The sequence below is a fragment of the Elaeis guineensis genome, chromosome 13 (assembly GCF_000442705.2).
Source record: "Elaeis guineensis isolate ETL-2024a chromosome 13, EG11, whole genome shotgun sequence".
Taxonomy (NCBI): Eukaryota; Viridiplantae; Streptophyta; class Magnoliopsida; order Arecales; family Arecaceae; genus Elaeis; species Elaeis guineensis.
In genome coordinates this window covers 71,773,804-71,793,955 of record NC_026005.2, presented here as the reverse complement: position 1 = coordinate 71,793,955, position 20,152 = coordinate 71,773,804, and the positions used below count along the sequence as shown (strand labels likewise).

Here is a 20,152-nt window from a genome sequence, read left to right as displayed (position 1 = left end):
TAGGAGGAGAGAACCTCGTCCTAACATGAGCAAAGTTGAAGGCTCGGTTCTCCTTAGACCGGATGGGGGGAGAGGCCCTACAACGCCCTTATGTGCCCCCACAGCCATGTTAGGGACAGGAGGAGAACCTCGCCCTAACATGAGCAAAGTCGAAGGCCCGATTCTCCTTAGACCGGATGGGGGGAGAGGTCCTACAACGCCCTTATGTGCCCCCACAGCCATGTTAGGGACAGGAGGAGAACCTCGCCCTAACATGAGCAAAGTCGAAGGCCCGGTTACTTTTAGACCGGATGGGGGGAGAGGCCCTACAACGCCCTTATGTGCCCCCACAGCCATGTTAGGGACAAGAGGAGAACCTCGCCCTAACCTGAGCAAAGTCGAAGGTCCGATTACTTTTAGACCGGATGGGGGGAGAGGCCCTGCAACGCCCTTATGTGCCCCCACAGCCATGTTAGGAACAGGAGGAGAACCTCGTCCTAACATGAGCAAAGTCGAAGGCCCGATTATTTTCAGATCGGATGGGGGGAGAGGCTCTCACAACGGCCCATATGTGCCCCCACAGCCCTGTTAGGAACAGGAGGAGAACCTCGTCCGAATCTGAGCTGAAATTGACTACATCAAGAATAGGAGGAGAACCTCGTCCTGACGCCAACTAAGATCCGATCACTCAAGACCTGATAAGAAAAAAGAGAACCTTCTCGACGGCCCCTCTACGCTCCCGCGACCCCGTAAAGAGTTGGGGAGAACCCTTACCTAAAAAGAGGAGGGAGATGCGAAGGAAAAGCGACGGACTACACCAGTGAAAAATGGAAGCCAAACTATAACAAAGATACAAAGGACCTCGTCTCAATGAAGAAGAAGACCCCCCATTAAAAACCCTCAGTCTCTAAGAGGGAACTCAATACAGGCCAAGGACAAATCGACTTCCTCAAGGCAACTCAAACGGCCCAAAAAAAAAAAAAAGAGAAGGAGAAAGTGAAAGAGAGACCTACGGTCATGAACGAAAAGGCAAATCAACACGACAACGGCTAGGAACCTACAAACGATGTCGACGTCGAACAAGTCAAAAGATAAAAGAAATTCGGTAACGACGACCTAATACAAGAATAAACAAGGTAATAAAAAATTTCTTTTTCATTTCATTAGCAAAATATACTTTACAGAGCCCAGAAGGCCAAAAAAGAAAAACGACAAGAACAGAAAAAGAGAACATATAGAAGGACGGAAGGCAAAAAGAGCCCTAAGGGCGCTCGGCTTCTTTCGACTTCGAACTTTTGGTCTCGACCCTCATCAGGGAGTGCCTTAAGCTTTCGACTTCTTCTTCCAATTCTTTCTTCCTTATCAGCATCTCCAGATACATCCAATGAAACCGTTGGCTTTCGTTCTCCGCCTCTCGGAGCCTTTTTCTTAGGACCTCGGACTCCGCATCCTTGACCGCCTGCTGCTCGTATGCCAGCTGGATCTTCAACTGCTGCAGCTCGGTCCTCCCCTCTCCAAGGGCGACGGATAGCTCTTCTATGGTTCCTCTCAGAGATCGGAGTTCGTCGGGGTCCCGAACAGGGACGAACTGGGCTCCTTCAAATAACTGCCTTTGAAAGCGGGCAACCTCGTCGGTCGCCATCCTGAGCTTCCTCCTGTAGTCATCCACCTGCTTGCACCAACCGACCCGATATGCATTGTAGTTCGACTCGGCATCCTGGAGCTGCTGCTGAAGGTCGGAGAACTTTTTCGACCATTCTCGATCGTGGTCGACCCAAGTCGAAAGCCAGGACGAGCTTCCTTCCAGCTGGCCGATCTTCTCCCGTGCAGCCGACAGCTCCGCTTCAAAAGAGCTGATCTTGGAAGCCTGAGCCCAGGATCGATCGCTGGCGCACTTCTGATGTTCCTCGAGCTCCTTCTCGAAGTTTGCTTTCTTCCGGCTATAATCCATGATCCCTTTCACGTGGAGGTTTCGGAAGTGGGTGGCCTCCGCAGTGGCCTCTGAGTGGCTCTCCCTCAGCCTGCGAAGTTCGTCCTCCATCTCCTTCGACTTTTTTATTAAATGACAAACTTTCTTCCTCAGATGTCGGATCGTGGACTTCAACGGAACTCCCTGTGGCAAGGGAAGCGCTTTGGCATGACACTACCATCGGGAGACAAAAGCGTCAAGACGCGGCTCATTGCAGAAAGAAAAAAGAAAAGAGAAGAGAAGTCCCCCATAAGGAGGAGCCCAATTTTATTGATTGAATGTTTCTTAAAGACAAAAGGAAAAAGAAAAATCGCAGTGAAAGAAAAATACAAAGTCAGAGGTCTCAGACATCCGATGTAGGAGTTGGGGCGCTCGGTGTTCTTGGAAGGGGGGCTGTGGTGGCAGCGACAGTAGAAGAGGGTCCGGCTTCATCTTCAGACGCCTGATCCAAGAAGCTGAAGTCGAGCTCGGGAAATTTCTTGACCATCTTCTCTTGGCAGAGCTCCAATCCTTTGATGAATGCATCTTGGCCGAACTTGACGTTCAGGTCCCTCAATTCGACGGAGGTCTTGAACTCCTCCACCGCTTGGCCCCTGGCCTCCGAGATCAGAGCCGGAATCTGCTTCGTCAAATTTGCGACCTCGGCCTCCGCCTTCCTCACCATCTCCTCCGAGGCCTGCTTTTCTTTCTCAAGTGCCTCTTGGAGGTTGGCTACCTCGGCAGCCTTTTCCTTGAGGCGGGCGGCCTCAGCCCGGCAACCTTCCTCCGCCTGGATAGCGTCCCTCCTCACCTTGTTCATCGCCTCGATGTTGGCGAGGAGCTGGTGCCCGATCTGCAAGAGCGGCCAGAAAGCCAGAATGAAAGCTGAGAAGTTAATTGAATGAAGGAGCGAGGGGAAGGAGGAAAGTGAATCGGCTTACCTCGAGAAAGGACCCCAGAGAGTCCCAAACCCGCTGTTCGGGATCGGCGCGGACGATCCTCTGGACGACTTCGGGCAGGACGCACCCATCGACCAGTCGCTTTATCAGGTCCCTGTCATTAAAGGGATTCTCCACCGGCTCTTCCTCGGAGCCGTGGGATTCTTCGATGGCAGCTCGGCGACCGCTGACCCTGCGGGCCACCGTCTTCTTTCTCCTTCCCCTCTCAACCCCTGGCACCTCCTCGGAGCGGGCCCCCGGAGCGGAAACCTCGGCGGGAGAACTCCTCGAAGAGGCTCGGAGAACTGGGGGCTCGACGTCTGAAGGAACATCGACAGTGAGGGCCGCTTGGGCAGGCGTGGCCGAGCTCGTCTCCTCCGTTCTGGCCTTCTTCGCCGACCCAGAGGCCGCAGCGCCTTTTCTTTTGTGAGCCTTGAGGCCCCTGGCAAGCATCCGTGCTGCTTCGGCGTCCATTCCTAAAAAAAAAAAAAAAAGAGAAAAAGAGAGAGAAAAGAGATCAGTAACGGAGTGAAAAAAAAGAAGAGGTGACGCATGGTTAAAAAAAAAAAAAAAAAAGAAGAAGAGAAGAAGAAAAGAAGAAGAAAAGGAAAGATGGAATACTCGCAGGATCCAGGGGACCCAGGCCGATGTTGAACAGGAATTGCTCCTTCAGAAGGTTGGGAAGGGAAGAAGTTGGATAACTAAGGAGTTTCTAGGCGGCTTGAAGATCGTCCTCCCCCAAGCTAGGAGCCCGGCGGATGGAGTCCCTCAGGAAGCCCCAAGGGGGCAATCCCAGCCTCAAGGTCGGACATTGGACATAGAGGTACTTCCCCTTCCAGTTATGGATAGAAGGAGCACCTTTCAGCAACCCTTTCTTACCGAACTGGGGGGAGAAGTACCACCAGTCCTTCGCTGAGGGGTGGCGTTTGAAGGTGTAAAAATACCTAAACAAAAGAAGGGATCGTTGAACTTCGACTATGTGGCAAAGGGAGAGGAACCCTATCAAAAACCTAAAGGAGTTCGGTGCGACTAGAAAACGAAAAAGAGCGACGATGAAGGATGGAAGTGGGAGCCGGAGTCCGACACGGAAGGCCTCCTGGTACAGACAGAAACAGCTAGGTGGGGGGGTGCTGGCCCGGTCGGTCGGATCAGGAAACTCCAGATCGTACTCCGGAGGAACTCCATACTGAATCCTTATCAGTAGGAGTTCGTCCAGAGTTAGAGAACAGGGAATGGCGTCCGGCGCAAAAACCTAACGAGGTCCAGCCCTAGTTATGGGTTCATCTACGGTATGAGGGTTCTGAGGGACTGAGGCAGACAAACTCCTAGAACCGCTAGAGGCGGAGGTGCTAGAAGACATTTCAAGCAAAAACCCTAAAAATCCCAGAAAAATCGGGAGAAATAAGAGACGAAAGGTTCGTGGGGAACCAAACAGGTGGAATGCGGCAGAAGAAAAATGAAGAAGGAACACCTAAATGAGAAGAGAAGGAACGAAAGTTCTGGAACTAACCTAAGTTGCTCTGAAGGATGCAGAGATGCAGGGATAGGGATGACTCGAAGAACACCTAGGGCCAAAACGGACGCCGAAGAAGGTCAGAGCTCTCAGAAAGAAGACGGGCACCAACAGGACTTTCAGGCAGAATGAAACTCCCGGAGGAAGAAGGGCGGGTTTAAATAGACCCTGGGATCCGACGTAATAATGATTGCGGATATCCCTAGGCCGACCAATGCCCGCCACGTGTCCCACTCACCATGGCGTACGGTTGACTGCTGACGGGGCCATTATTGCGTGGCACTTGGGACAGCGCTCCAGTGGAAATTTCGAAAAGTCTCTTCGGATCGCCCCAATTTGAAAAGACTCCGGCACGCGCGCATTAAATGCCAAGATATCTGAGGGCGATCGCGCGCAGAATTCAAGGGAGCAACTTCAGCTGTGAAAATTTCTCTATACTTCATTCGAAACTCGAACTCGGAAGTAGGAGACTGGTGTTGGGTATAAAATATCCCCCAGCCGAAGTTCGTATCAGGAGTGGCCCTCCCGGGACTCTACCGACGTCCGACCTTGGGCGACATCTTTTCGATCCTCTCCGATGGCCGAGCTTCCGCAATGTTCTCAAGTTCTTCCGACGGATAAACTCCTACAGCTCCTTCCACAAGTGTCGATCGGATTCTCCCGACGGACGAACTCCTGCCGCATCTCCCGGGCTTCTCCAACGATAAGCTTCTTCAGTCGTCTATCAGGCTGCTCCAAGTGCTCTCTAGATTCCATTATCGGTCGACCTCCTACAATGATCAACCGTTCTCCGGACCTCTTCCAGATCTTTTCCAACAGGATTCGATCGACTCCAATCTGAATTTCTTTCAGAACTTCGTCAGTGGCCGAACTTTCCCAACAGCAGATCTCCACGACGGACGGACTCCATCCAAGTTTCTACGGCGGTTGACCGCCTTCTAGATTTCATCCGAGCTCCTACGCGAGCCGGACTTCTGCCTCGAACTCCTACTGCAGGAAGGCTTCGTCCGAGCTCCTACGGGAGCCTGACTTCTGCCCCGAACTCCTACTGTAGGTAGGCTTCGTCCAAGCTCCTACGGGAGCCGAACTTCTGCCTTGAGCTCCTATTGCAGGTAGACCTCATCCGAACTCTTACAAGGGCCGGACTCCGAGCCCCTACCACAAGCGATCTACTCCGAGCTACTACTACAAGCGATCTACTTCAAATTTCTACTACGAGCGGTCCACGTCGGATTTCTACTGTAAGCCTCCACCCGAGCCTCTATTGTGAACGAATTCCTTCCGGACTTCTATTGCAGGTAGGCTTCGGCCGAGCTTCTTCAACAAATGATCCCCATCCAGACTTCTACGGGAACCAGACTCCGACCGAACTTCTGTAGCGGACAGATTCCGGACGAACTCCTACGACACATGGGCTCTAGCAGCCGGACCTCTCCAGCGGGTGAATCTCTCCAGCGCCATCCGACATCCACTGTCGGTCGACCTTCTGTCAGATTCTGCATGAAACCGAACTTCGTCCACATAAAGCCCCTGACCGAGCTTCGACCGACAGGCCTGGACTCCCTGGCAGGCCACAGTAATGGCCACGACTCTGCTCCACTTTCTGTAACGGATCCCACGCGGCTCCATTATACTATGGCAAGCCACAACAATGGACATCACTCCACTCTCCACAAGCAAACGGCGAAGCCGAGGTTACTAACAGGACTGTTGCAAGGAATCAAGGCGAGACTTGAAAAATCAAAGGAAACTTGGGCAGATGAGCTTTATCATGTGTTATGGGCATACCGAACTACCCAAAGACTGCCCACAGGGGAGACTCCCTTTGCCTTATTAGCCTTCGGCACAGAAGCCATGATCCCAATCGAACTCAAGCTTCCGTCGGCGCAAATCGTGGCATTCGACGAGCAACGCAACTCACAGGATCTCAAGGCCAACCTCGAGTTGTTAGAAGAAAAGCGAGAGACAGCTCAAATTCGGATGACAGCCTACAAGCAGAAAGCAGCCCGCTATTACAACTCCCGAGTCAAGAGCAAAGCCTTCAGAGCGGGGGACTTAGTACTTCGACGAGCCGCTGTTTCATAACCTCAGAACCAAGGAAAACTTGCCCCGAACTGGGAAGGCCCGTATGAAGTCAAGGAGGTAGTCCGGCCCGGAACATACTATCTAAAAGAGCTCGGAGGAGCAGACCTTCCGCGATCATGAAATTCGAAAAATCTACGAATGTATTACCGATAACTTTGCCTTAAATAAAAATTTCATATTCGCATATCTTTTCTTTTGGTATGAGCTATAATAACAGGGAGTAGCTCCTTCAGACAATCGAAATTAAGCATGTCAGGAACAAGAGGAGAACCTCGTCCTGACACAAACGAAGGCCCGATTATTTAGAGACCGGATGGGAGGAGAGGCCCTTGCAACGGCCCATATGCGTCCCCACAGCCATGTTAAGAACAGGAGGAGAACCTCGTCCTAACATGAGCAAGATCGAAGGCCCGATTATTTAGAGACCGGATGAGGGGAGAGGCCCTTGGAACGGCCCTTATGCGCCCCCATAGCCATGTTAGGAATAGGAGGAGAACCTCGTCCAAACATGAGTAAGATCGAAGGCTCGATTATTTAGATACCGGATGGGAGGAGAGGCCCTTGCAACGGTCCTTATGCGCCCCCACAGCCATGTTAGGAACAGGAGGAGAACCTCATCCTAACATGAGCAAGATCGAAGACCCGATTATTTAGAGATCGGATGAGGGGAGAGGCCCTTGCAACGGCCCTTATGCACCCCCACAGCCATGTTAGTAACAGGAGGAGAACCTCGTCCTAACATGAGCAAGGTCGAAGATCCGGCTATTTAGAGACCGGATGGGGGGAGAGGCCCTTACAACGGCCCTTATGTGCCCCCGCAGTCCTGTTAGGAACAGAAGGAAAACCTCGTCCTAACATGAGCTGAAGTTGATTGTGTCAGGAACAGGAGGAGAATCCTGTCCTGAAACAAACGAAAATCTGATCGTTTGAGGCCGGATGAAGGGAAAAGCCCCTCAGCAGCTCCTTTACAACCCTACAATCCCGTTAGGAACAGAGGAAAAACCCTCACCCAAACATAAAGAAAGGGGGAGAGAAAAAGAAAAAGCGACGAGCTACACCAGAGATAAGAAAAAAACGAACTACATCTAAGACTCAAGGGACCTCGTCTCAACGAGGAAGAAAACCCTTGTCAAAAATGTTCAGTCTCTAAGGGGGAGCTCAACACTAGCAGGAGAAAATAGATTTCCTCAAAGTAACGAGAAGTTCGGGCCCCAAGCTCGAACACCGGGAAGCGTTAAACTCGAATGGCCTCGAAAAGACCTTTGGTCGTGAACAAAAAGGGCGAGTCAACACCACTGTTGGGTATAAAATACCCCCCAGTCGAAGTTCGCGACAGGAATGACCCTCCGGGGATTCTACCGGCTTCCGACCTTCGGCGACATCTCTCCGAACCTCTCTAGCGGCCGAGCCTCCGCAACACCCCCAAGTTTTGCCGACGGATAAGCCCCCACCAGCGTCGACCGGATTCTTCACGACGGACGGACTCCACCAAAGTTTCCATGATGATCAACCACCTTCTAGACTTCGCCCGGACTCCTACAGGAGCCGGACTTCGCCCCCGGCTTCAATTGCAGGTAGACTTCGCCCGGACTCCTACGGGAGTCGGACTTCGCCCCCGACGTCAATTGCAGGTAGACTTCGCCCGGACTCCTACGGGAGCCGGACTTCGGCCCGACGTCAATTGCAGGAAGACTTCGTCCGGACTCCTACGGGAGTCGGACTTCGTTCCCGACTCCGGCTGTAGGAGGACTTCGCCTGGACTCCTACGGAAGCCGGACTTCGCCCCCGACGTCAATTGCAGGTAGACTTCGTCCGGACTCCTACGGGAGCCGGACTTCGCCCCCGACTTCAATTACAGGTAGACTTCGCCCGGACTCCTACGGGAGCCGGACTTCGCCCCGACGTCAATTGCAGGAAGACTTCATCCGGACTCCTACGGGAGCCGGACTTCGTCCCCGACTCCGGCTGCAGGAGGACTTCGTCCGGACTCCTACGGAAGCCGGACTTCGCCCCCGACTTCAATTGCAGGTAGACTTCGTCCGGACTCCTACAGGAGCCGGACTTCGCCCCCGACTTCAATTGCAGGTAGACTTCGCCCGGACTCCTACGGGAGCCGGACTTCGCCCCCGACTTCAATTACAGGTAGACTTCGCCCGGACTCCTACGGGAGCAGGACTTCGCCCCGACGTCAATTGCAAGAAGACTTCGTCCAGACTCCTACGGGAGCCGGACTTCGTCCCCGACTCTGACTGCAGGAGGACTTCGTCCGGACTCCTACGGGAGCCGGACTTCGCCCCCGACTTCAATTGCAAGTAGACTTCGTCCGGACTCCTACGGGAGCCGGACTTCGCCCCCGACTTCAATTGCAGGTAGACTTCGTCCGGACTCCTACGGGAGCCGGACTTCGCCCCCGACGTCAATTGCAGGTAGACTTCGTCCGGACTCCTACGGGAGCCGGACTTCGCCCCCGACTTCAATTGCAGGTAGACTTCGCCTAGACTCCGACGGGAGCCGGACTTCGCCCCCGACGTCAATTGAAGGTAGACTTCGCCCGGACTCCTACGGGAGCCGGACTTCGCCCCGACGTCAATTGCAGGAAGACTTCGTCCGGACTCCTACGAGAGCCGGACTTCGTCCCCGACTTCGACTGTAGGAAGACTTCGTCCTGACTCCTACGGGAGCTGGACTCCGGGCTCCTACTGCAAGCGATCCACTCCGAGTTTCCGCTACAAACGATCTACTTCAAATTTCTGCCGCGAGCGGTCCGTGCCGAATTCCCACCGTAAGCCTTCGCTCAAGCTTCCATTATGGACGAATTCCTTTCGGATTTCTGTTGCAGACAGGCCTTGGTCGAGACTCCTCGACAAATGATCCCCATCCAGGCTTCTACGGAGATCGGACTCCAACCGAACTTCGACCGACAGGCCTGGACCCCCTGGCAGGCCGCAGTAACAGCCACGACTCTGCTCCACTTCCTGCAACAGATTCCGCGCGGCTCCATCACTCCCTGGCAGGCCGCAGTAACGGCCACGACTCTGCTCCATTTTCTGCGATGGATTCAATGCGGCTTCATCACTCTCTGGCAGACCACAATAATGGCCACAATTCTGCTCCACTTCCTGCGACGGATACCGCGCGGTTCCTCCACCCTCTGGCAAGTCGCGACAACGGACGCCGCTCCACTCCCCGCAACAGACTTCACGTGGCATGTCCCGGTGATGGCCACGAGTCCACTCCACTACTCTTCGCAATAAACTCCTCCTGACCCTGAGCAGCCCACTGCCAGATGGTTACAAGCATCGCTATCAGTCTGTTGCCCCCTCTGCTTATAAAAGGGGACCCCAGATACGTTATTCTCTAAGCTCTAATTTTCTATCCTAAAATTCTACTAAAATTTTCGTTCGAGCACTCCATTTTTGTTGAGGCAGAGAACTGACTTGAGCGTCGGAGGGTCTTGCCGGAGCAACCCCAACTCTGGTTTAGACTTCTTTTGCAAGTCCCGACGGCGACCGCGACTCCCTCGACTCCAGCTTCTCCGACGCAGACGGATTTTTGCACCAACAGGATTGGCACTAGAGGAAGGGACTGAACCTTCGCGGTACCCTTGTTCTTAAAGGAGCGCTCAACGGGACCGCCTTCGGTCATCTTTTCCGGCGTCCTCTCCTCCTTCCCCCACTAGGTCTTCGCCCGATGCCTCCCCGCAAAGCGTCCACGCGGCGATCCACGGCCTCCGCGGCCAGATCTCAGGCTCCGACCCCACCTCCAGTTTTCCAGCCTCCGCCCCCACCTCCGGCAACGGCGGTTGGCGCGGAGCAATTCGACCTACTGGTGCAGCAGGTCAGAGGCCTCACTGAAGCTGTGCAGGTCATGCAACAGCAGCAGTAGCCGCAGGCATCAGTGCGACTGGAGAGAGCGTCACCAGAACTCCAAAACCCGATGGTAGGACGGGCCACTTGGGCCAGCCGCCCCGTCTTTCCCGGAAAGATGAATCCGAGGGTGGAGAGCCCTCAGTCAGATCACGATTCCAACCCTGGAAGATCTCTACCTCTATTCTGCCAGAAGACCCTCGAGACCCGTAGTCGAGAGGATTTCCTGGACCGGAGGCTCCAGGAGATGAACCGGCGGATCGAAGAACTCCGCCACGCTCCCCCCGCTTATGGTGAGGATATTTGTACTGACCCTCCCTTTTCTCAAATGATCATGCAGGAACCGATCCCGCCAAACTTCAAGCTCCCTCAATTTGAAAGCTACGACGGGACTTCGGACCCAGTTGACCACCTGGAAGCCTTCCGGACGATGATGCTGCTTCATGGCACGCCCGACGCCATTCTATGCCGAGCCTTCCCATCCACCTTGAAGGGAGCGACGAGAAACTGGTACTCGGTGCTGAAGCCGGGTACCATCTTTTCCTTTGATCAGATGAGCCACTAGTTTGTGGCTCATTTTGTTAGCAGCCGGCGTCCCCGAAAGGGTTCGGAGTCCCTCATCAACATCAAGTAGAGGGAGGGGGAGTCCATTCGGGCTTACATCAACCGTTTTAATATCGCCGCGTTGGAGGTCCGGAACTTGGACCAATCGGTAGCGATGGCCGCCCTGAAAGACGGCCTTCAGAAGAACGATCTTTTATTCTCCCTGGAAAAGAAGTACGCCCGAGCGGAAGAAGCCTTCAAAATGAAGGACGAGGAGACCGCGAGAGAGCGGCAGGCGGGAGACTCGAGTAAGCCTGCAATCGAAAAAGGGCCGAGAGAAGCTCGGCCACGTTCTCGAACTCCTCCCAGGCACAAGCACGTCCAGACTCCTCCCCAAGCACGCAGGCAGGGAAGCCCGAAGCGCCGGGCTCGGCGGGACTCTCCCCCAGGAAGATTCCGCAGCTACGCCCCCCTCAACACATCGAAAACCCAGGTGCTGATGGAGGTCAGAGAGCAGCTCTCAAGGCCAGAGAGGATGCGCACGCACCCCAGGAAGCACAATCCTGACAAGTTATGCCTCTACCATTGTGACCACGGCCACGACACGGAGGAATGCATCCAGCTCCGAGACGAGATCGAAGAGCTCATCCGACGAGGTCGACTCGATAGGTTCATTCGGCGCCGGCCTGAGGGTAGAGAAGATCGGCCAAGGGCCCTGCCGCAGCCTTAGCCAGCAAAGGGGGAAGAGCAACCCGGAGATCGGCCTCCAATTGGGATTATCAACTCCGTCTCCGGAGGACCTTGACAGGAAGCAGACCTTCCACGGCCCTGAGATTCGAAAACTTGTAAATATATAACGAACGACTCTACTTTAAATCAAGATTCCTTTCAGATCTGCACATCTTTTCCTTTTAGCATGGACTTGTAACGACAGGGGATGACCCCGTCGGACAACGAAAACAAACCCCAATGTGGGCAACGTCGAAGGCTCGATTATTTGTAGACCGAATGGGGGGAGAGGCCATACAGCGCCCATATGCGCCCCCACAGCCATGTTAGGGACAGGAGGAGAACCTCGCCCTAACATGAGCAAGGTCGAAGGCCCGGTTATTTATAGACCGGATGGGGGGAGAGGCCATACAGCACCCATATGCGCCCCCACAGCCATGTTAGGGACAGGAGGAGAACCTCGCCCTAACATGAGCAAGGTCGAAGGCCCGGTTATTTGTAGACCGGATGAGAGGAGAGGCCATACAGCGTCCATATGCACCCCCACAGCCATGTTAGGGACAGGAGGAGAACCTCGCCCTAACATGAGCAAGGTCGAAGGCCCGGTTGTTTGTAGACCGGATGGGAGGAGAGGCCATACAGCGCCCATATGTGCCCCCACAGCCCCGTTAGGAACAGAAGGAGAACCTCGTCCTAACCTGAGCTGAAATCGATCACATCGGAAATAGGGAAAGAACCTCGTCTCGACACCAATTAAGGTAAGGCCATTCGAGACCCAGCAAGAAAGGAGGGAAATGTGAAGGAACAGCGGCGGGCTATCCCAACGAAAAATGGAGGCCGAACTATACTAAAAGCACAAAGGACCTCATCTCCATGAAGAGGGAGGAAGAGAAAGTAAGATCTACGGTCACGAACAAAGAGGCAAATCGACACGGCGATGGCTAGAAACCTCCAAGCGGCGTCGACACCGAACCAATCAAAAGCACAAGGAACTCGATAATGACGAGCAAGGAACCTTCGAACAACATCGACATCGTGCAGAACAGAAATGAAAGAAGTCCGGTGCACGACAATTCAACACGACGTATGGGTAAGGTAACAAAAACCTCTTCATTTCATTAGCAAAATGTGCATTACAGAGCCCTTGAAGCTGAAGAAGAAAGATGACAAGAAAAGCAAACCGATGCGGCGACGACCAAGAACCTCCCGACGACACCGGCATCAAAAAGAAAAAGAAAAACAACGACAACAACAACAACAAAAACAACCACAACAACAACAACGGCGACAACAAACAGACAAGCGGCAAAAGAAGACACTTAGAGGGACGAAGGACAAAAAGAGCCCTAAGGGGGCCCGGCTTCCTCCGACTTCGAACTTGCGGCTTCGACCCTCATCAGGGAGTGCCTTAAGCTCTCGACTTCTCCTTCCAATTCCTTCTCTCTCATTAGCATTTCCATATATCTCCGATGAAGTCGCTGGCTTTCGTTCTCCGCCTCTCGACGCCTCTTTCTCAGGACCTCGGATTCTGCCTCCGCGTCCTTGACTGCCCGCTGCTCGTACACCAGCTGGATCTTCAATTGCTGCAGTTCGATCTTCCCCTCCCCAAGGGTGAAGGATAGCTCTTCTACGATTTTTCTCAGTGATTGGAGTTCGTCGGGACTCTGAACGGGAGCAAATTGAGCCCCTTCAGCTAGCTGCCTTTGAAGGCGGGCAACCTCGTCGGTCGCCATCTTGAGCTTCCCCCTGTATTCATCCACCTGCCTGTACCAGCCGGCCCGGTACGCGTCATAGCTCGCCTCGGCATCTTGGAGCTATTGCTGAAGGTCGGAGACCTTCGACCATTCCCGGTTGCTATCGGCCCGAGTCGAAAGCCGGGACTAGCTTGCTGCCAACTGGCTAATCCTCTCCTGTGCAGCCGACAGCTCCACTCTGAGAGAACTGATCTTGGCAGCTTGAGCCCAAGATCGATCGCCGGCGCGCTTCTTGTGTTCCTCGAGCTCCTTCTCGAAGTTCGCTTTCCTCCGGCTGTACTCCATGATCCCCTTCACGTGGAGGTTCCGAAAGCGGGTGGCCTCCGCGGTAGCTTCAGAGTGGCTCTCCCTCAACCTGCGAAGCTCGCCATCCATCTCTTTCGACCTTTTTGTTAAATGATGAACTTTCTTCTTCAGGCGTTGGATCGCGGACTTCAGCGGAATCTCCTGTGACAGGGGAAGTGCTTCGGCAGGACACTGCCATCGGGAGACAAAAGCATCAAGGCGCATCTCATTGCATAAAGCAAAACAAAAAAGAGGGGAGCAAAGTGGAGAAGCCCTCCAAAAGAGAAACCCAATTTTATTGATTGAATGTTTCTTAAAGACAAGAGGGAAAAGAAAAATTGCAATAAAAGAAAAATACAAAGTCAGAGGTCTCAGACCTCTGAAGTAGGAGTTGGGGAGCTCGGTGTCCCCGGAAGGGGGGCTGCAGTGGCAGTAGCAGTGGGAGAGGGACCGGCTTTGTCTTCAGACGCCTCGTCCAAGAAGCTGAGATCGAGCTCGGGAAATCTCCTGGCCACCTTCTCCTGGCAAAGCTCAAATCCCTTAATGAATGCTTCTTGGCCGAACTTGACGTTCAGGTCCCTCATCTCCGCAGAGGCCTTGAACTCCTCCACCACCAAAATCCTGGCCTCCGAGACCAGGACCGGGATCTGCTCCTCCAAATTTGCGACCTCGGCCTCCGCCTTCCTCACCGTCTCCTCCGAGGTCTGCTTCTCTTTCTCCAGGGCCTGCTTTTCTCTCTCCAGGGCCTCTTGGAGGGTGACTACCTCGGCTGCCTTTTCTTTGAGGCGAGCGACTTCGGCCCGGCGACTCTCCTCCGCCTGGATGGCATCCCTCCTCGCCCGATTCGTCGCCTTGATATTGGCAAGGAGCTGGTGCCCGAACTGCAAGGACGGCTAGGAGGTCAGAACGAAGGTTGAGAAGCTAATTAAACGAAGGAGCGAGAAGAAGGGGGAAGGTGAATCTGTTTACCTCAAGAAAAGACCCTAGGAAGTCCCAAACCCGCTGTTCGGGATCGGCGCGATCAATCCTCTGGACGACCTCGGGCAGGATGCAGCCGTCAATCAGCCGCTTTATCAAGTCCCTGTCATTGAAGGGATTCTCCCCCGGCTCTTCTTCGGAACTGTGGGACTCTTCGATGGCGGCCCGACGGCTACTCACCCTGCGGGCCACTGACTTCCTTCTCCTCCCCCTCTCGACCCCGGGCGCCTCCGCGGAACGGACCCCCGAAATGGGAACCTCAGTGGGGGGACTCCTTGAAGAGGCCCGAGGAGCAGGAGGTTCGACGTCCGAAGGAACGTCGACTGCGAAGGCCGCCTGGGCAGACGTGGCCGAGCTCGTCTCCTCCGTTCTAACCTTCTTTGCCGATCCGGAGGCCGCGACGCCTTTCCTCTTGTGAGCCTTGAGGCCTCTGGCGAGCATCCGTGCTGCTTCGGCGTCCATTCCTGAAAAAAAAGAAAAGAAGAGAGAGAAAAAGAGATCAGTAATAAAAAAAAAAGAGAAAGGAAAAGAGAGAGAGAAGAAGAGCGGGAGAAAAGAAAAGGAAGGGAAAGATGGGATACTCGCCGGATCCAGGGGACTCAAGCCGATGTTGAACAAAAACTGCTCCTTCAGAAGGTTGGGAAGGGAAGGAGTCCGGCACGGAAGGCCTCCTGATACAAGCAGAACGACCAGGTGGGGGGGTGCTAGCCCGGTCGGAGGGACCAGGAAGCTCCAGATCATACTCCGAAGGAACTCCATACTGAACCCTTATCAGTAGAAGTTCGTCCGGAGTCAGAGAACAAGGAATGGCACCCGGCACAAAAACCGGACAAGGCCCAGCCCTAGATGTGGGTTCGTCTGCAATTTGGGGGTTCTGGGGGGCTGAGGCGGACGAACTCCTGGAACCACTAGAGACGGAGGTGCCGGAGGACATTTCAAACAAAAACCCAAAAGATCCTGGAGAAATCAGACAGGGCAAGAGGCGAAAGGTTTACGGGGGACCAAACCAGAGGAATGCGACAGAAGAAAAATGGAGAAAGGGCCCCTAGATGGCAAAAAGAGAAACGAAAGTTCCGGAACTAACCTAGATCGCTCCGAAAGATGCAGAGGGGCGAGGACAGGGATGACTCGAAGAACGCTTAGGGCCAAGGTGGACGCCAAAGAGGGTCAAAGCTCTTGGAGAGAAGGCAGACACCAACAGAACTCTCAAGCGGAATGAGACTCCTGAAGGCGGAAATGCGGGTTTAAATAGACCCTGGGATCCGGTGCTATAATGATCGCGGATCTCCCCAGGCCGACCCACGCTCGCCACATGTCCCACTCGCCACCGCAGGCGGCTAAAAACGGTTGACAGCTGACAGAGCCATTACTGCGCCATACCTGGGCCAACGCACTAGCGGGAATTCCGAAAGGTCCCTTCGGATCGTCCCGATTTGAAAAGACCCCAGCAGGTGCGCATTAAATGCCAGAATAACTGAGGGCGATCGTGCACGGGATTCAAGGGGACAACTTCGGCTGTGAAAATTTCTCTGTACTTCCTTCATTCGAAACTCGAACTTGAAAGTAGGGGGACTGATGTTGGGTATAAAATACCCCCCAGCCGAAGTTCGCGACAGGAATGACCCTCCGGGGATTCTATCGGCTTCCGACCTTCGGCGACATCTCTCCGAACTTCTCTGGCGACCGAGGCTCCGCAACACCCCCAAGTTTTGCCGACGGATAAGCCCCCACCAGCGTCGACCGGATTCTTCGCGACGGACGGACTCCACCCAAGTTTCCACGATGATCGACCACCTTCTAGACTTCGCCCGAACTCCTACGGGAGCCAGACTTCGTCCCCGACTCCGACTGCAGGTAGACTTCGCTCGGACTCCTACGGGAGCCGGACTTCGCCCCCGACTTCAATTGCAGCTAGACTTCGTCCGGACTCTTACGGGAGCCGGACTTTGCCCCGACGTCAATTGCAGGAAGACTTCGTCCGGACTCCTACGGGAGCCGGACTTCGTCCCCGACTCCGGCTGCAGGAGGACTTCGCCCGAACTCCTACGGGAGCCGGACTTTGCCCCCGACGTCAATTGCAGGTAGACTTCGCCCGGACTTCTACGGGAGCCGGACTTCGCCCCGACGTCAATTGCAGGAAGACTTCGTCCGGACTCCTACGGGAGCCGGACTTCGTCCCCGACTCCGGCTGCAGGTGGACTTCGTCCGGACTCCTACGGGAGCCGGACTTCGCCCCCGACTTCAATTGCAGGTAGACTTCGTCCGGACTCCTACGAGAGCCGAACTTCGCCCCCGACTTCAATTGCAGGTAGACTTCGCCCGGACTCCTACGGGAGCCGGACTTCGCCCCCGACTTCAATTGCAAGTAGACTTCGCCCGGACTCCTACGGGAGCCGGACTTCGCCCCGACGTCAATTGCAGGAAGACTTCGTCCGGACTCCTACGGGAGCCGGACTTCGTCCCCGACTTCGGCTGCAGGAGGACTTCGTCCGGACTCCTAAGGGAGCCGGACTTCGCCCCCGACTTCAATTGCAGGTAGACTTCGTCCGGACTCCTACAGGAGCCGGACTTCGCCCCCGACTTCAATTGCAGGTAGACTTCGTCCGGACTCCTACGGGAGCCGGACTTCGCCCCCGACGTCAATTGCAGGTAAACTTCGTCCGGACTCCTACGGGAGCCGGACTTCGCCCCCGGCTTCAATTGCAGGTAGACTTCGCCCGGACTCCTACGGGAGTCGGACTTCGCCCCCGACGTCAATTGCAGGTAGACTTCGCCCGGACTCCTACGGGAGCCGGACTTCGCCCCGACGTCAATTGTAGGAAGACTTCGTCCGGACTCCTACGGGAGCCGGACTTCGTCCCCGACTTCGACTGCAGGAAGACTTCGTCCGGACTCCTATGGGAGCCGGACTCCGGGCTCCTACTGCAAGTGATCCACTCCGAGTTTTCGCTACAAACGATCTACTTCAAATTTCTACCGCGAGCGATCCGTGCCGAATTCCCACCGTAAGCCTTCGCTCAAGCTTCCATTATGGACGAATTCCTTTCGGATTTCTGTTGCAGACAGGCCTTGGCCGAGACTCCTCGATAAATGATCCCCATCCGAGCTTCTACGGAGACCGGACTCCAACCGAACTTCGACCGACAGGCCTGGACCCCCTGGCAGGCCGCAGTAACGGCCACGACTCTGCTCCACTTCCTGCAACAGATTCCGTGCGGCTCCATCACTCCCTGGCAGAGCCACAATTCTGCTCCACTTCCTGCGACGGATACCGCGCGGTTCCTCCACCCTCTGGCAAGTCGCGACAACGGACGCCGCTCCACTCCCCGCAACAGACTCCATGTGGCATGTCCCGGTGATGGCCACGAGTCCACTCCACTACTCTTCGCAATAAACTCCTCCTGACCCTGAGCAGCCCACTGCCAGACGGTTACAAACATCGCTATCAGTCTGTTGCCCCCTCCGCCTATAAAAGGGGGACCCCAAATACGTTATTCTCTAAGCTCTAATTTTTTATCCCAAAACTCTGCTAAAATTTTCGTTCGAGCACTTTGAGTCAGAGAACTGACTTGAGCGTCGGAAGGTCTTGCCGGAGCAACCCCAACTCCGGTTTAGACTTCTTTTGCAGGTCCCGACGGCGACCGCGACTCCCTCGACTCCAGCTTCTCCGATGCAGGCGGATTTTTGCACCAACAACCGCGATGACCAGGAACCTTCAAACAACATCGACATCAAACAAGATAAAAGACAAGAGAGGTTCGGCAAGCGACAACTCAGAGCAATAGTACACAAGGTGATGAGAAAATTTTATTTTATTTCATTAGTAAAGAATGCATTACAAAAGCCTTTGAAGGCCAAAAAAAAAAAAAGAAACAACCAAAAAAAAAAAGAATACATAGAATAAAAGGTAAAAAAGCTCTAAGGAAGCTCGACTTCTTCATACTTCGGACTCTCGGTTTCAGCCATTGTCAGGGATTGCTTTAAGTTCTCAACTTCTTCTTCCAGTTTCTTCTTTCTTAAAAGCATCTCCCGGTACATTTGGTGGAACTGCTGGCTTTCGCCTTCCGACTCCCGAAGCATCTTCCTCAGAACCTCGGACTTTGCCTCGACATCCTTGACCACCTGCTGCTCGTAGGCCAGCTAAATCTTCAACCGCTGCAGTTCGGCCTTCTCCTGCCCAAGGGCCATGGACAGTTCTTCCATGGTCCCCCTCAAGGAGCGAAGCTCGTCGGAGCCTTGTACTGAAATGGCCTGGACTCTCTCAAACAACTGCCTCTGAAGGCCGGCAACCTCGTCGGTCGCCGTCTTGAGCCTCATTCGGTAGTCGTCTACTTGCCCGCACCAGCCGCTCGGTAGGCGTTGTAGTTCGCCTCGACGTCCTGCAGCTGCTTCTGGAGGTCGGAGAATTTCTTCGACCAATCCTGATCGTGGTCGGCCTGAGTCGTGAGCCAGGACAAGCTCCCTTCCAACTGGCCGATCTTCTCCCGTGCGGCCGCCAGCTCAACCTCAAGGGAGCTGATCTTGGAAGTCTGAGTCCAAAATCGATCGCTGGCGCATTTTCGGAGTTCCTCAAGCTCCTTCACGAAGTCAGCCTTCTTCCGAATGTAGTCCACGAAGCCCTTTTTGTGAAGGTCCCGAAGACGAGTAACCTCCGCAGTGGCTTCCGAATGGCTCTTCTTCAGCCGGTGAAGTTCGTCATCCAGCTTCTTTGATTTCTTCGTTAGATGACGAACTTTCCTTCTGAGGTCCCGGATCATCGACTTCAGAGGAATCCCCTGTGGTAGGGGAAGAGCTTCGGTAGGGCACTGTTGTTCGGAGACAAGAGCATCACAACACAAATCAGTGCAAGAAAACAAAAGAGAAGAAAAGGATGCAGAGTATAAAAAAGAAGCTCTCTGTAAAGAAGAATCTGATTTCATTGATTAAATAGTTCTTAAGTACAAGAGAACGAGAAAAGTTACAACAAAGGAAAAAATACAAAATTAGAGGTTTCGGACCTCTGGGGCAGAAGTGGAGGAGCTCGACGCCCCCGGAAGGTCGGCCGCGACAGTTGAAGAAGTCCCGACTGGAGAAAGACCGGCAGCGGCTTCAGAAGGTCCGGCTTCATCGTCGGACGCCTCATCTAGGAAGCCGAGGTCCAGCTCGGGAAACTTCCCAACCACCTTCTCCTGGCAGAGCTTGAAGCCCTTGATGAAGGCAGCCTGGCCGAACTGGACCTTCAAATCCCTCATCTCGGAGGAGGTTTTGAACTCCTCCACTGCTCGGACTATTGCCTTCGAGATCAGGGTTGGGATCTGCGCCTTCAGCTCGGAGACCTCGATCTCCACCTTCTTTCTTTCCTCCTCCAAGGCGGCCCTCAGATCTGCCGAGATTTGTCCCTCCTTCTGCAGCGCCTCTTGGAGACTCGCGACTTCGGTGATCTTCTCCTTGAGGCGGGTGGCCTCGGCCAGGCGACCTTCCTCCGCCTGGACCGCTTCCTTCTTAGCGTTGTTCATCGCCTCGATGTTGGCAATGAGCTGGTGTCCAATCTGCAA

The 20,152-nt window shown here is 54.3% G+C and overlaps 3 protein-coding genes across 4 annotated transcripts in view; all 3 read right to left on the bottom strand.

Moving 5' to 3' along the window:
* LOC105056123 (histone deacetylase 5-like) overlaps positions 1-20,152 on the bottom strand; it is a 53,746-nt gene that overhangs the window by 19,746 nt on the left and 13,848 nt on the right. The window lies entirely within an intron of this gene.
* On the bottom strand, positions 2,269-3,339 carry LOC140853289 (uncharacterized). Its single transcript, XM_073247739.1, has 2 exons — positions 2,869-3,339; positions 2,269-2,780 (listed from the first exon to the last, which is right to left on the bottom strand). The coding sequence occupies exons 1-2, from the start codon at positions 3,337-3,339 to the stop codon at positions 2,292-2,294; spliced, it is 960 nt and encodes a 319-aa protein (XP_073103840.1). The 3' UTR covers positions 2,269-2,291.
* Positions 13,980-15,121, bottom strand: LOC140853422 (uncharacterized). Its single transcript, XM_073248059.1, has 2 exons — positions 14,610-15,121; positions 13,980-14,521 (listed from the first exon to the last, which is right to left on the bottom strand). The coding sequence occupies exons 1-2, from the start codon at positions 15,078-15,080 to the stop codon at positions 14,012-14,014; spliced, it is 981 nt and encodes a 326-aa protein (XP_073104160.1). The 5' UTR covers positions 15,081-15,121; the 3' UTR covers positions 13,980-14,011.

Coding starts and splice junctions, on each gene's coding strand:
- LOC140853289 (XM_073247739.1), bottom strand. CDS start 3,339: ATGGACGCCGAAGCAGCACGGATGCTTGCCAGGGGCCTCAAGGCTCAC. Junction 2,781..2,868: donor CTCTGGGGTCCTTTCTCGAG/GTAAGCCGATTC, acceptor CCGCTCTTGCAG/ATCGGGCACCAGCTCCTCGC.
- LOC140853422 (XM_073248059.1), bottom strand. CDS start 15,080: ATGGACGCCGAAGCAGCACGGATGCTCGCCAGAGGCCTCAAGGCTCAC. Junction 14,522..14,609: donor TCCTAGGGTCTTTTCTTGAG/GTAAACAGATTC, acceptor CCGTCCTTGCAG/TTCGGGCACCAGCTCCTTGC.